This window comes from Girardinichthys multiradiatus, chromosome 19, assembly GCF_021462225.1.
Source record: "Girardinichthys multiradiatus isolate DD_20200921_A chromosome 19, DD_fGirMul_XY1, whole genome shotgun sequence".
In the NCBI taxonomy this organism is placed as follows: Eukaryota; Metazoa; Chordata; class Actinopteri; order Cyprinodontiformes; family Goodeidae; genus Girardinichthys; species Girardinichthys multiradiatus.
This window is the reverse complement of record NC_061811.1, coordinates 16,911,039-16,925,430: the sequence shown is the minus strand read 5'-3', so window position 1 is coordinate 16,925,430 and position 14,392 is coordinate 16,911,039. Positions and strand designations below refer to the sequence as shown.

At 38.8% G+C, this 14,392-nt stretch overlaps 1 protein-coding gene across 4 annotated transcripts in view; it reads left to right on the top strand.

Moving 5' to 3' along the window:
• Positions 1–127: 127 nt before the first annotated feature.
• col12a1a (collagen, type XII, alpha 1a) overlaps positions 128–14,392 on the top strand; it is a 77,187-nt gene continuing 62,922 nt past the window's right edge. For 2 of the 4 annotated variants that reach the window (XM_047345677.1, XM_047345678.1), the window contains exons 1-7: positions 8,148–8,295; positions 8,534–8,707; positions 8,814–9,104; positions 9,186–9,788; positions 10,132–10,410; positions 10,489–10,764; positions 10,851–11,123. In XM_047345677.1, the coding sequence (XP_047201633.1) occupies positions 8,208–8,295; positions 8,534–8,707; positions 8,814–9,104; positions 9,186–9,788; positions 10,132–10,410; positions 10,489–10,764; positions 10,851–11,123 (1,984 nt within the window). In that variant the 5' untranslated portion in view covers positions 8,148–8,207. Of the gene's footprint in view, positions 382–1,351; positions 1,458–5,040; positions 5,158–5,244; positions 5,389–6,885; positions 6,940–7,748; positions 8,013–8,130; positions 8,296–8,533; positions 8,708–8,813; positions 9,105–9,185; positions 9,789–10,131; positions 10,411–10,488; positions 10,765–10,850; positions 11,124–14,392 lie in introns of those variants that run through there. The other 2 variants (XM_047345680.1, XM_047345679.1) reach the window with 2 other exon arrangements.

Below are 14,392 nucleotides of genomic sequence, written 5' to 3'. Positions count from 1 at the left end.
GTGAGGTCATGTTAGATCTGGAGACTCATATCAACACACCAACGGAATGCACGAGGCGGTTGAAAAAAAATGCAATTTCCAAACTTGGGCTCAGTCTTTGCGGGAGACATACATCAGCGGGGAGGCAGAGCTTTCGCAAGAAGCCCATATGTTGGTAAAACGAGAACTTGGAACTGCCCCCCTTGTTAAGTAGCCGATGGTGGAAGGAGTCTTCCCACTTGGAAATAGGCTTTTCCGCCTAAGACATCTGGCTTGTGGAGGCTCCGGTAGTCCCCACAGAGGACAGAGGGGTCAATTTCTCTGTTGGTTCACAGAGTGAGGGGCTTCAAGCAGACTGATCTCAAATCTGCTTCATTTAGTTTATAGCGGGAGCTTTAATTGGTAAGTAAACATACCTTTATTTAAAAAAACAGTTTTGAGACAGATTTTTTTAATGACTGTTAGATATCCACTATTTTATGAAATATTCTTTTCTTTTTTTTTCTTTTTTTTACATGCATTCAGTACACATTGAACAAAATTATTTGCAATTTTAAATGAGTTATTTTTGACTGTTCACCTTTTTATACTGAGAAAAAAAATGTACAGTAAGATGAAGCAGTGCTCCAGCTGCAGGGCATATTCCTCTACTGAGGAGTATAGCCTACCTAATTTCATAATTCAGATCAAATATCCTCATGTGTCCAATAGATCTATACCAGCCCCCTCTTAGATGCAGTTCTCCTGCTTGTACACCAGGCGGAGTTCATAGCCTGATCATACAAAGGTAGAGTTTAGTCTGAAGTACAAATTTCCATTTTCTTTTTAATTTTAAATATGCCTTTAAAAAGATAAGATAATGTACTCAATTTAAACTCACTGATTGGCCCCTGTCCTCTGCATGAAAGAAAGGCTTGAAGATTTTTGTGTTTAGGGTGAGTTTTTGGTCACGCTAAATGGGCACTTAGACTTGCCCTGCAGGGCATGAGTAAGTGAAAACCACAGATTAGGTGCTGGTGCATGTAGTGATCTGCATTGTGAACCACCAAAGAGATCAAAGGCAGACAGAAAGCAATCAGTTTTGCAGTTTGGGGCTTCAGAAACTTGAAACCAGATGAGCTGTGTGTTAACAGTTTTTTCTTAAATCCCCCTACAGTCTTAATTATACACCTCAGGATATGGGTGTGGACTGGAAGCAGCAAGGTGTGGCACTTATTGTGTAAAGAATCCTGGATACAAATAACTTGAAACATCTTTGATGAGTTATCAATTCTGCAACTAAAACTGTTATTTTAATACCAACCCTTGGATGCCGCACTAACAGCAGGATCTGTGTAGGCCGGTAGCTCAAACATACCTTCTGTCCTGACAGATTGATTGATGCGCTGCTGATCCTTCAGGGTGAAACATGAAGATAAGGTTGTCGCTGGCCTTGGCTGCCTTCCTTGCAGCCCTGCTGTCCTCTATAGATGCTCAAGGTAAATGAAGCCACCTGGCCTTGCTCTTCTGACATAATCTGTCCTGCTCTTTATCTCTCCTTCTTCTCTTTCCTCTTTATCTCATCTAATTTTTGACATTTAAGGAATTTGATTTGTTTTTGATGAAAGTGATAAATGAACTGTATGTCACTGATAAACTTAATAAAAGTACTGTTCAATGCTTTTAACTATGTGAATAATTCTTTGTTGACTGTTATTCCTTTCCCTCTCATTTAAAATGGATTTAGTCTGACTGATCTAACAAGACATGTAGCCATGAAGTCTAAATCCGGATTCAGTTTCCCTGTATTTAAGCAGCAATTTAGATCGGATAAACAAACTATTCAGATGCAATTTCTGTCACTAAGATCAGCAAAATGAAGCTTGTTTCACATGCTATTTAGCAGAACACTTAAAAGAGCAAAAATGATTTAACTGCTTGTATTTACTGCTCTTTCAGTTTTATATTCAGTTTCTTTTTTTCTCCAAACCAACATAGGAAAACTGCCAACATCATTGCAATTAAGCTCTTAAGCACTTTTAAAAAAATTTTACAGGATTGTTGCCCATATATAATAGGTTCCCTGCTGTGGTTTTAGTAGGCCTGCAGCAGCAAGTTGTAAATCCAATCGTTTCCAGTGCATCTAAAAGTTTATGATCTGGATAGATTACTATTTGTCATTGTAAAATTTTGTAAAGGAAAGGATTTTATTCCCAGCTCCAATTTACAGCTCATACATGACTGTACCAGAAGTTAAATTCTCAATTATGTCACAAAATTTAACATATCATGGATGATTGACAGCATGAAGTAGCAGCAATAATACTGACATAGGATGTCTTATTAATCTCTTATGCAACCACTCCATTCAGAGCAAATAGCAAAGATGAATACAGGGTGTGGAAACCTTCTGAGATTTTTCCTCTGAGAGCTTTCCTCCCTGGTGAGAGGAGTCTGCCCTCACATATCTTCACTAATAGGAATGGAAAGATGAAATACGAGAGCAGCAAATTAATCCTCACACAGCACAAAGACAAAGAGGCTTTCTGAGGCTTTTTTTTTGCGGGCATTTGTAGAAACGCTGAGTTGCGAGACATATGGAAAGTTAATATGCGCCAGTGTTTAATGTCAGCACATGTTGCGGAATTACTTTGGCATCTGTCCTGCCTCTTTGGGGAGAGCTCCTTTCTCTTAGTCTCTCCTCCTAGCAGTCGTTCTGGTCAGGACCGCTGACTGGCCGACGGGATGGAGACTGAGGTAACACAACGGTAGCCTTACTCTGGTCCCTGGAAAACTGGGGTGTCTTTTTTCTGAGAACTGACGGGGCCATCATCCATCTAATGAAAGCAAAACCACAGGATTTAAATAACTGACCAGAGTTAGTTATTCTGAACAAAACCATTTTTGTTCCTAACCAGAAGGTATATTGTCAGAAACTGTGACAAATTCAAATGACATACTGAACCATCTCACCACGAACAAATGTGGAAGCAACCAACTGCAGACCCACTTACAAGTATTTTTCTAAAGTTCTAAACCCATCAATTTGCAACACAAGACCGTTCTACCCTCCTACACATCCAACACTTTATTCTATACCTCCATTCAATGAAGAAATAAAGGAGAACGCGATCTACGGGGCTCCTTGAGTTGAAATGCCAGGTTGGTGTACCTCCAATCCAAATTTTTAAGTATTTGGCGGGGTCCTGTTTGTCGTCTGCCTGTGCACTCAGTCTGTCCCAAGCTATGGCCCTTTCCTCATAGTGGATTTTAAAATGATATTCTTGCTTCCTATCAGGAGCAGCTCTTTGCTGATGCATTGATGTCTACTGCATGCTCTTATACTAACTAATCAGTTTTGACATTATATGTACTTTGTAATCAGGGCCACTTTTAGCATGATGTGGGCCTATGGGCCAGAGCCTGTTTTGGTGCCCCTCTCACACATGTTCTTTTTATGCATGCAAAGTAAAATAGATGTATGGTTATATACACAATGGATCTTTGTATTTGTGCATTCCAAAAAAATGTTCCAAATAAATATAACACAATTTCTAGAAATAGCGTCATCTTTACAAGAAAATGATCAAAAAGGTTATAGTAAAAATGCCAAGCCTGCATGTGGTAATTCACGTAGTAACTGAAATACGCAAAAGACAAAGAAGGAGGCTTGATCCATGTTTTGAAAAACTGCTGTTGTCCTAGCATGTTCGTAGCTAGTGTTGGTACTAAGACTTTATTATTTTCAATTAGCAGTGCATTGGTTATCTGCATGAAAATCCAACAAATGATAACACCTCACAAAGATAGAGGCTGGCACGTCTTTGGAAAGTTATACAATACCAGGTTTGCTAAACAAAAAAAATATATTCTGGGCTGCCCAAAACTTTGGGTCCCAGGGCTACTGCCAAAGTAAGCCCTGGCAAAGGTCCGCCAATTTGTAGGTCTTAAAGTTGCATGTAACTTGTAAAAAAATTGTTTGATTATTAATGACTCACTTTATGCCAGGTAGTACTGAAAAACTTACACTCTGGGTTAATTTGATACCTTAGAACGTTTTGATGCATGCAAATTACTCATACTAAACTTTCAAATTTAAGAAAGAATATCATTTTAAAATACGTTTGTCATCTCTGTCTGTGTGGTTCCAACTTGTACATGGATATCTACCTATTGTCCAGTCAGTCAAAGTTGTTCATTTAAACAACTTTCTCATGTACATGATGCATGATACTGTGACTGAGTCACCCTTATGTAAAGGTGTACTGTCTTGTCACACTTGAGATCTTATTTTTGTTGTTTTGTTTGTTGTATTTATGCACAATCTTTCTTTGTTATTAAACTTTTTTTGGTTGAACAAAGTTTTGACTTGCTTTTCTTGTGCATTTAGCCAGAGAAAAAAGTACACAAGAGTCTCCAGCGACGAATTGTGTATTCTTTTTTACAGGTTTGCAATGGATGTGTGCCACTCACTTGTGCAAAGAGTCTTAACCAAATGAACTACAAACCACTTTTTGTCTCTGAAATATGTTTATATACAATGTATATATAACATATGGTGCTCACTTCTGACCATCAGTAACCATATGGCAATCTTGATTCCATTGTATAATCGGTAACTGTTGTTTTCCTTTTGTAATACTGAGCTCAAATTCACCATAAAAGCAGTATAGTATGTGGTCGGGGCATGCAATGTGATGACTGCACTTAGCATGTGTTGTATGGTTCACACAGTGGTTGCACTTTTTGTTCACATGAAATGTGTTTGCCAGTGCTTGAGTTGCTTGAGCAACTCAAACAGGTGCCATTTTGTTCCAAAATGGCTTCTCACTCTTTTTTTTATCTTATTTTAAATGTTGTCACATGCTCTTCATCTGTCACCCTCACAAATGGTTGTCAGTTCTTTGTGCCTGCCCCCAACAACAAACAAGTGTGCTTCAGTTGTGAAGTGTTTGTAGTTGGTGTTCATGTGAATGCTTGAATATAATAGATTTTGTTTAACTTGATCAGAAACATATCTGCATTCATACATGTCGTTTATTTTGTAATGGGATTTAACAGTGTTTGATCTCTTGTTTGCAGTGGAACCACCCTCAGATTTGAAATTTAAAATACTAAATGAGAACACAGTGGAAATGTCATGGGTTAGACCCTCTGTAACGATAGAGGGCTTCAGAATACAAGTTGTATCAGATGCAGGTAAGCATGAAGCAATTTAGGTCAAGCCAATTTAAACACACAGTACACCCAAACAATGTTGTAACTGGAAAACAATTTTCTCCCTAGATGAACCAGCAAGATATTTGAGCCTCGGTGCAGAGACTTCTACAACGTCCATCACTAATCTGACACCTGATTTAGACTATACAGTGTCAATAAATTCCTATTATGGTTCAGAGGAGAGCATCCCCATCTATGGACAGCTGACAAGTATGTATGAGGTTAGCTTGGAAAGAGAATAATAGGTTCAATAGAAACGAGAATAATTTAAACTGTTTTTAAAAGTAACCTCAAGAGGATTGTAGATACATCTCACTAAATAAGGATATTATAGAAAAATAAGTTTCTGTTAAACATTAAATTCATTACACGCATTTATTTTCATTAATTTTAATAATTATGACTTATGGTGTACACAATTATGGGGAAGATTGCAGACTTGGCAGTTGTCCAGGAGCCAGTCATTGACACCCTCCACCAAACAAAGGTTAGCCACAAAGGCTGTTCTCAAATTGCTGTATCAAAACATGTTATTGGAAAACTAAGTGGAGGGAAAAAGTGTGGTATAAAAGCATTCTGCCTTGAGAGGATTGGTAAGCAAAACCCATTCATAAATTTGGGCCAGATACACCAGATGTAGAGGTGGTGAGGAACAAAATCCAAGTTGCTTGAGGTTAACAAAGAAGTTTCCACAGTTAGTGATGATATGGGGAGCCACTTCATATACTGGCATCGCCCATTGTGTTTTAAAAAGCCCAAAGTCAACACAGCATTCTACCAGAAGGTTTTGGTACACTTTATTCTTCCCTCTGGTGACAAGCTTTATGTAGATTATAATTTATTTTTCCTGTAGGATTTGGCCCCTATCCACACTGCAACAAGCACCAATACCTAGTTCAATGACTGGTGTTACTGTGCTTGGCTGGGTAGCAAACTTGCTGGACATAAATTATTGTCAAGTTCAAGATGAGAAACACGAGACCCAATAATGGATCAGATCAGTGTTGAGTATGTATACTGTACAGTACATGAACATACTTTTAAAGTAAGCTGACAAATGTGTTTTTAAAATCTTTTTGCTTTTTAAATCTTTTTTAAAACCGTCCTATGCAATATTCGGTTGCTCACACCTCTGGTTGCTATCACACTTTTCCCTCCACTCAACTTTCCAATAATATGCTCAGACAAAGTGCTCTGAACAACAAACATCTTTAGCAATGGCTTTTTGTGGCTCAATGTTGGTCTTCTGTGCATATTAATCAAATTAACATACATGAATGCTTTAAATATATTGCTCTGCGTATAATGAATCTATTTAAAATACAGTTTTTAATTGATTTACCAAAATAAGCTAACTTTTCAATGATTTTCTAATTTATCAAGTCACACCTGTACTTATCAAGTGCTGAAGACCTTAATAAGCCAATAGCATCTAGTTACATCAGTATAAAATACAAGGAAAATACATGGGTTTTTTTTTATACCCAGAAATTTTAGAAATTCATTTGGATTTTTAAAAAGATGAACATGGAATGACTAGGCCTTGCTTCTGTAGCTGCCATGAACATGGAAATATGGAAAAAGTGAAAGGACTCCGTTTCCATTTAGCCACCAAGTGTTGATTTTCTTGCCTGTTTTCCTCTTTGAGAACCTACACGATGGATCTGGAGTTTCACTGTTGTAAGTCAAGTGTTCCCTTTGTTTCAGTTCAGTCAAGTAACACCAGTGGACGAGTCAGGAGGCCACAATCAGAAGCAATCAGTGAGTGTGTTTACTGTAACAGTAGCAGTGTCAGAAAACTTTACATGTACTTGTTTCTCTTTTGTTAATTTAATCATAAAACTGTGTTTGCTAAACAAACCATTGACACACACATGATAGGAACACATAGGTTAATTTAATCCAAACTAAAGAGCACATTTAATATAAGAAACCTTATTATGGAGCAAAACAGTTTTTGAAACTCTTATTTAGTTAGTTAAGAATGAAAAAAGTATTTCACCAAAAATTTTATTGACAGGATGTACTTTATGAGAAATGGACATATTTATATATATATATATATTTTCAAAGAGGCCACATATGCCCTGCAAAGGTAGTCATCTTAAATGTTTCAGAAAATTGAATTTATGATTGAAATCCCTGTGGATTTTAAAGTTGAAAAAAGACCATAGCCGGTGGAGCCTTAGCTAAATGTTTAGTCTGTAAAGCCATCTGCTGTAAAAATTATACCAGCCCACTGTTTGGCATCAGTTGATTTTTCCTTTTGATGTCTGAATGGTGCTCATAGTCATCCAACTACCTGTCAGGACTTTGATTTTATTTAGGCATTCAGAAGAAATGAAGCATAAAACCCATTGTTCAAAAACTAGCTTGTTGTCATATCGTAATTGGCACTTATTTGAAATGGAAATTAATTTACTGCGAGAAACAAAATATGCCTTATTGTTATAACTGCTTTAAATCTAACTAATTCTTATCAACCAAAAATGTTTTAGGCGACATCTAAATATTTTCATTCTCAACTAATTGTCTGTCATCTTGTTTGTTTATCTGCTGTGTTTTCTCAGAGTGTTCTGTGAGTGCTCTCGCAGATTTAGTTTTCCTGGTGGACGGTTCATGGAGTGTGGGCAGGGAAAACTTTAAGCACATCCGTAGTTTCATCGGTGCCCTAGCAGGGGCCTTTGACATCGGCGAGGACAAGACCCGAGTAGCTGTGGTTCAGTACAGCACGGACACCCGCACAGAGTTCCCCCTCACCACTTACACCAGAAGAGGAGACCTGCTCCAAGCCATCAACTCACTGCCATACAAAGGAGGGAACACTATGACTGGTAAGGGGCAAGGGAGTATTATATTCAGAAATAAAAGGTAATAAATGTGTTAATTTTGTTAATATGTTAAGTATAATCTGCCAATGTAAAAACACACAATGTATAATTTTTCATTTAGGCGATGCCATAGATTACCTGATAAAAAACATCTTCACTGAGGCAGCTGGCTCAAGGAAAGGTTTTCCAAAGGTAGCCATGATCATAACTGATGGAAAATCCCAGGACCCAGTGGAGGAGCATGCTGAAAAACTTAGGAACATTGGAGTGGAAATATTTGTTCTAGGTATGTTTTATTATTCAGCGTTTCATTGAATTGTGAAGGTCTGCCTTTTATTGGAAACTGTTTGACTTTTCCATTGGTTTTTCATCATGAGATCCACATTTTCCCTTAGAAAAAGTGAAATACTGTTGTTTTTCATAACTTAAGTGGTAGTCCAAAGCAGCTAGGCGTCTCTCACATCTGCAAAGCAGGCAGGAAGAATTCCCGAGTTATTGATGCTGCTGCATATCTTTCCATGCAGGTATCAAAGGAGCAGATGAGGATGAGCTCAGGGAAATTGCCTCTAAACCTCATGGGAAGCATGTTTACAACGTGCCCAACTTTGACCTAATCCAAGAAGTCCAGAAAAAGATCATCACTGAAGTTTGCTCTGGTGTAGACGAGCAGCTTAGCTCTTTGGTCAGTGGGGAAGAAAGTAAGTTAAATCCAATTTATTCAATGTGCATTAGGGATTCTATACTAGACTGTTACTGTCAAACACTTCTCTCAAACAATATACTTTGTCTTGCATCTTTTACCAGTGGTGGAGCCTGCCTCTAACTTGCAAGTAACAGAAATTGCATCTAAGTCAATGAGGGTGACTTGGGATCCATCCCCGGGTGATATCACCGGCTACAAGCTTACCCTTATTCCCATGGTACCTGGAATGAAGCGCCAAGAGCTGTACATCGGACCCACGCAGACATCTATAAATGCACGAGACCTGTCCCCTGAGACCGAGTATGAGATCAGCTTATTCGCCCTGAAAGGTCTGACCCCAAGTGAACCCATACTGGATCTGGCGAAGACTCAGCCTGTCAGGGTGTCAACTGGTAAGTGTAGAGCCTACTTTTGTTGAAAATACAATCTATCAAATCCAGTTACCTAATTTATAATTTCCTGTTGTTTCCTAGAGTGCTCTCTGGGAGTGGACGTGCAGGCTGATGTGGTGCTACTGGTTGACGGCTCGTATAGTATTGGATTAAAGAACTTTGCCAAAGTCCGTGCCTTCCTGGAGGTTTTGGTCACTTCCTTCGACATCGGACCTAATAAAATCCAGATTAGCTTGGTCCAGTACAGTCGAGATCCACACACTGAGTTTGCCCTAAACACCCATAATGACATCAATGCTGTTGTCAAAGCTGTGCGCAACTTTCCCTACCGTGGTGGTTCCACAAACACTGGCAAAGCCATGACGTATGTCAGGGAGAGGATCTTCATCCCAGCTCGGGGAGCGAGGGATAATATTCCTCGCGTCATGGTCCTCATCACAGACGGAAAGTCATCTGACTCTTTTAAGGATGCTGCAACCAAGTTGAGGAATATTGATGTGGAGATCTTTGCTGTTGGTGTGAAGGATGCAGTAAGATCTGAGCTGGAGGCCATTGCCAATCCACCAGCAGACACTCATGTCTACGAGGTGGAGGACTTTGATGCCTTCCAGAGAATTTCCAAGGAGCTGACTCAGTCCATCTGTCTAAGGATTGAACAGGAACTTTTGAAGATAAAAAAGAAAAGTAAGTGCGAAGAATATGAAGCTTATTTGCAACTTTAGCAAGTTCTTTAACTTTTTGACTTTCTTATCTAGATTGTAAATAGTAAATGCAAGGGCCAAGAATCAAATATGTCAATCTAATGCTAAACAAGACAGAATAATAAAGAGTTATGATTGCGTCAGAAATCCAAATTTAGATCTGGGAATGCCATGATTGCATGGCAGCTTAAAGCTGTGCTCCATCATTGCACCACTTATACGTTTAAACACTGCAGCAACATATTCACAAACAGGTTGGAAAGTACTATGTGTGCGAGTGATGAGGCAAAATGTCAGAACAAATATTCCTATTCCTATGTGTACAGGTCTCCTTCCTCCTCAAGATTTACGGTTCTCTGAGATCACCTCCCGAAGCTTCCGTGCTACTTGGACATCTCCTGCTGCTGCTGTTTTGTCTTACCTTGTGCGTTTCCGCAAGGCTGAAGATGTCACCGAAGACTATGTTTCCCTGATAGTGTCGGGTGATACCACCACGTCCATTCTTCCTAATCTTTATCCAGTCACGACCTACGAAGTCAATGTCTTTTCTCAGTATGACAAAGGAGACAGCTTTCCTTTGACTGGTGAAGAAACAACTCTTGAAGGTGAGAAATTCACTTAGATTTGCTATAAGATTTCTGATTAATGGAAATATTTTTCATTTAAATGAAGCTTTTTTTTAGAGCAAGGCCCTGTGGGGAACCTGCGAGTGACAGAGGAAACAACAAACAGTTTCAGGGTGTCATGGCTTGCTGCTCCTGGTTCTGTGATCAGGTACCGTCTATCGTATGTTCCTCTAAGTGGCACAGGAGAAATACTAGAGGCCCAGACAATTGGCGCAGAAACTACCATAGTTCTCCAGGAGCTCTTTCCAATCACCACCTACCGTGTCTCTGTGTCTCCCGAGTATGCAAGTGGCATCGGAAACGAAATGTTGGTGGATGGTACCACCAAAGAGGGTAAGTCTTGAAACCTCGAATGATCAGCAGACTTTCTTTCTGCTTAGTATGAAGTAGTTTCCTCATTGATTCTTGCCTGTTTTCAGTTCGGGGTTCTCCACGAGACCTTCGTGTCTTTGAAGAAACAATATCAACAATGAAACTAGCATGGCAGGCTGCTCCAGGAAATGTCCTTCAGTACCAAATTGCATATAAACCAGCAGAAGGAGGTGAGAGGAAGGAAATATCTGTCAAGGGAGATACCACCAGGGCTATGCTGAAGAACCTCCAACCAGCCACTGAATATGAGCTGTTTGTTACCGCACAATATTCCACTGGCGTGGGAGTTCCTCTTCTGGGTACAGGAACCACTTTAGAAGGTAGGAAGCAATTCCACTTAAACTGATCATTTGAAACGCTTAAAGCATTGTAAGAATATTATAGTCAGTTCTTAGTTGGGTCAGTTCTTGGGTCAGTGGGTTAAACAACAAGGTACTGTGGTTATTACAAATGTATTATTATTTTTTTCAATTTCTCCATAAAATCCTGACATGATATAGAGATATGGTAATTTTTGGGAAATGATGTTCAGGATTTTCAGTTTTTCAAACCTCTGTATGGCTTAAAACAAAATTGATTTGACTTTCAGTTATGTTGCTAGACTTTCATAAGAATATACCAGTTGACCTTTTTCATAATTTGTCCCAGAAAATCCACAAAGTTCAAAAGATTTAGTTTTTTTGATGACACAAGCAGTACATCATTGTGAAGAGGAATAAAAATAATACATGGTCTCCAAAATTTTGTACAATTTAAAATCTGAAAATAGCACCATAGTGTAAAATTTTAACAAGGGTGTTTGCATATGTATTTAGCCCCTTGATTTAATATTTTTTAGAATTGCAATTTGCTGCATTAAAAGTTCAATTGTAATCTTTTTTGACCAGTGGACCTTCTTTTGCATGTTTGCTGTGACCTCTACATCATTTGATGCAAACTGCAGGAGGAAATTCTTCTGGCTTCTTTCTACAATTCAAAAATCTCGCAACTTTTCTATGGGGGCCAGATTTATAAAATGCATATTCAATAAATGTCCAATGCATTCTCCCACCTGCTGTGAATCTCCAGAGTTACAATGGGCCTGCGTGATTCTCTAAATAATGCTCCCCTTCCTTGAGGTGTCAGTTCATAGTTATCCATGTAGGTTTGCAGTTGTTTTTTACTGTTTCCATTTTCAGATGATTGATTGTGCTCCATGTGCTCTATGAGTTGTTCCAAGATGGAATATTGTTTCATACCCTATCCCTGCTTTAAACTATTCCAAAACATTATCCCTGATCTTACTGCTACATCTCTGGGTCTTCTTGATGCTGTTTTGTCCCCAAAGCTCTCTAACAAATCCCAGAGAAATTACACACAAGTTGGACTTACTAATTAAGTGACTTCTGTAGCTTACATTGGATTTATTTGGGGGTATCAGAGTAAAAGGGGGGTTAAATACAAATAAACCCCATACTTCTCCAATTTCTATTTGTAAAAGTGGATGCATTTTCTTTCCACTATGTTATTTTACAACCTTTTGTCATAAAATATGTTGTAGTTTGTGGTTGTAATCTGGGAAAAAAATGTGAAAAAGTATGAATACCTTAACAAGATACTGAGTTGGACTTCATGTTTATGAAAAGAGGAAATAATGTGGCTTTCTTTTAGCACAGATGGTGGGTTTGCGTGGCTTTTGCTGCCCATAAAGGAAGTCGGAGTTAAATTAATATGGAATGCACCAAAGGAAAGAAGGCCAGAAAGAAAGAGCTAAACAGGGGCAAGGTCTGAAAGGTCAACAACAGAAATGCTTTGTTTAACAGAGAATATCACTGTTCTGTCAGTTGCACTTTCAGCTGCAATGTCAGTAAACTGCATCTAAAATCTAAAGGATTTACTCAGTAACTTCAAGTAGGATACTACCTTGCTATTCTGAACTAGAAGGTTTACATCAATTGCCAAATTTGGCCAAAATATAAATGTATTGATTGGCTTGAAAATGGATGAGATGCTTATGGTAAGGTTAGGAGGATTTGTGTTTTTGGCCCAACTGTACAGGAATGAGCAGAAAAAAATCAGGATGGCCTGGTTTAAATTACGTGGTCCTTCTTAGGGTGCTTAATAATCAGACACTGACTGAAATAACAGGAAAAACTTTGAGTTCATTTGTCATTTTGAATGCCAAAATGAAAACAGTCTTAAATCATGTCCAATGTTTGCTTAATGTAGAGATATTTTACATAATTATAAAACACAAAAACTATAATTAGCCTTAAAGAGGGGCAATGTCTTTGCTCTAGTTTCCTTAACTAATCAGAGGTAGTGCTTTTGATTACAAATTAGGATCAAATCTGTGCCGTTGTCAGTTACACACCCCCTCAATAAAAGCCTCATTGACAAAGCCCTTTCCTTACCCACCTAAAGCTATAAAGCTGTCATGCCACAACAATAATCTAACTGTGTTGGGTGCCACTTTTTAAATGACCCACTCTGTGAAGTCTGTGTAGGCTAGAACTCAAAGGCCTGCACAAAGACCTCCCTTGTGACAAACGAGAGGCGCTCGCCAAGACAGGAGCCTTGAGCTGGACAGAAACATCCTGAGAGGACTCAGCTGGAGCAAACAGAATGTGTAAGAAGGAGACCTTGGAACATCCTAAATTTGGATGCTATACACAACATGGTGAAACTGTTTACTTAAGAACAGGGAGTTTTATTCCACATGTGGAAGATGTTACCTAACCTTGCCTTGAATGGTGGGTGAGTTGTCTGTATCGTCTGAGGACTGGCTATTCATCCTCCTCAAAGGGTGGGGCGAAATACAGGCAGAGACACAGCAGGAGGATAACAGAAAGAATGTTTTGTGATAATGTGAAGTATAATGCCTCGGGCTGTTGGAATGGATCCAACGCTTATTAAGACATCATAATATTCCACGTTCAGGACAACAAAATTGAACCTATTTTTCACATGATACTTGTTGTCAAATATCAAGTATCAAGTTGTCATACATAACACAGGTTCAAGCCCAGTTGCTTGTCTACACCGTTAGTAACTCAGCCAATTGCATGCCAGCAATTAAAAGCACTTCATTTCAGTCCATTTACCATCTATTTACCCAGATTTGCTAAGGTGGAGTGTCTGAAGTTCAAACAAAGCATCAGAATGAGGAAGAAATGTAATTTAAGTGACTTTGAAGGTGGCATGGTTATTAGTACTAGACAGGTGAGTGAGAAACTGCTGACCTACTGGGATTTCTTGCAGATCCATCTCTCATATTTCTAGAAAATGTTCTGAAAAAGAAGCAACATCCAATAGGTTGTGTGTATGAAAATGCTCTTTTGATGACTGGGCAGACTGCTTTGAAATGGTAGAAAGATACTAGGAATGGGAATACCATCTTTGTTGAACCTTGAAGCAGATGGGCTGCATCAGCAGAAGAGCGCACTGATTGTCACTCATCTCAGCAATAAAAAACAGGAAACTGAGGCGATAGTTGACACAGATTAACCAACATAGAATGAAAACAGACTGAAAAAATGATATCTGACTCCAATGAGTCCCAATTTCAGCTGCAACATTTTGAATAAACAACAGGGAAGTATGGATCCAT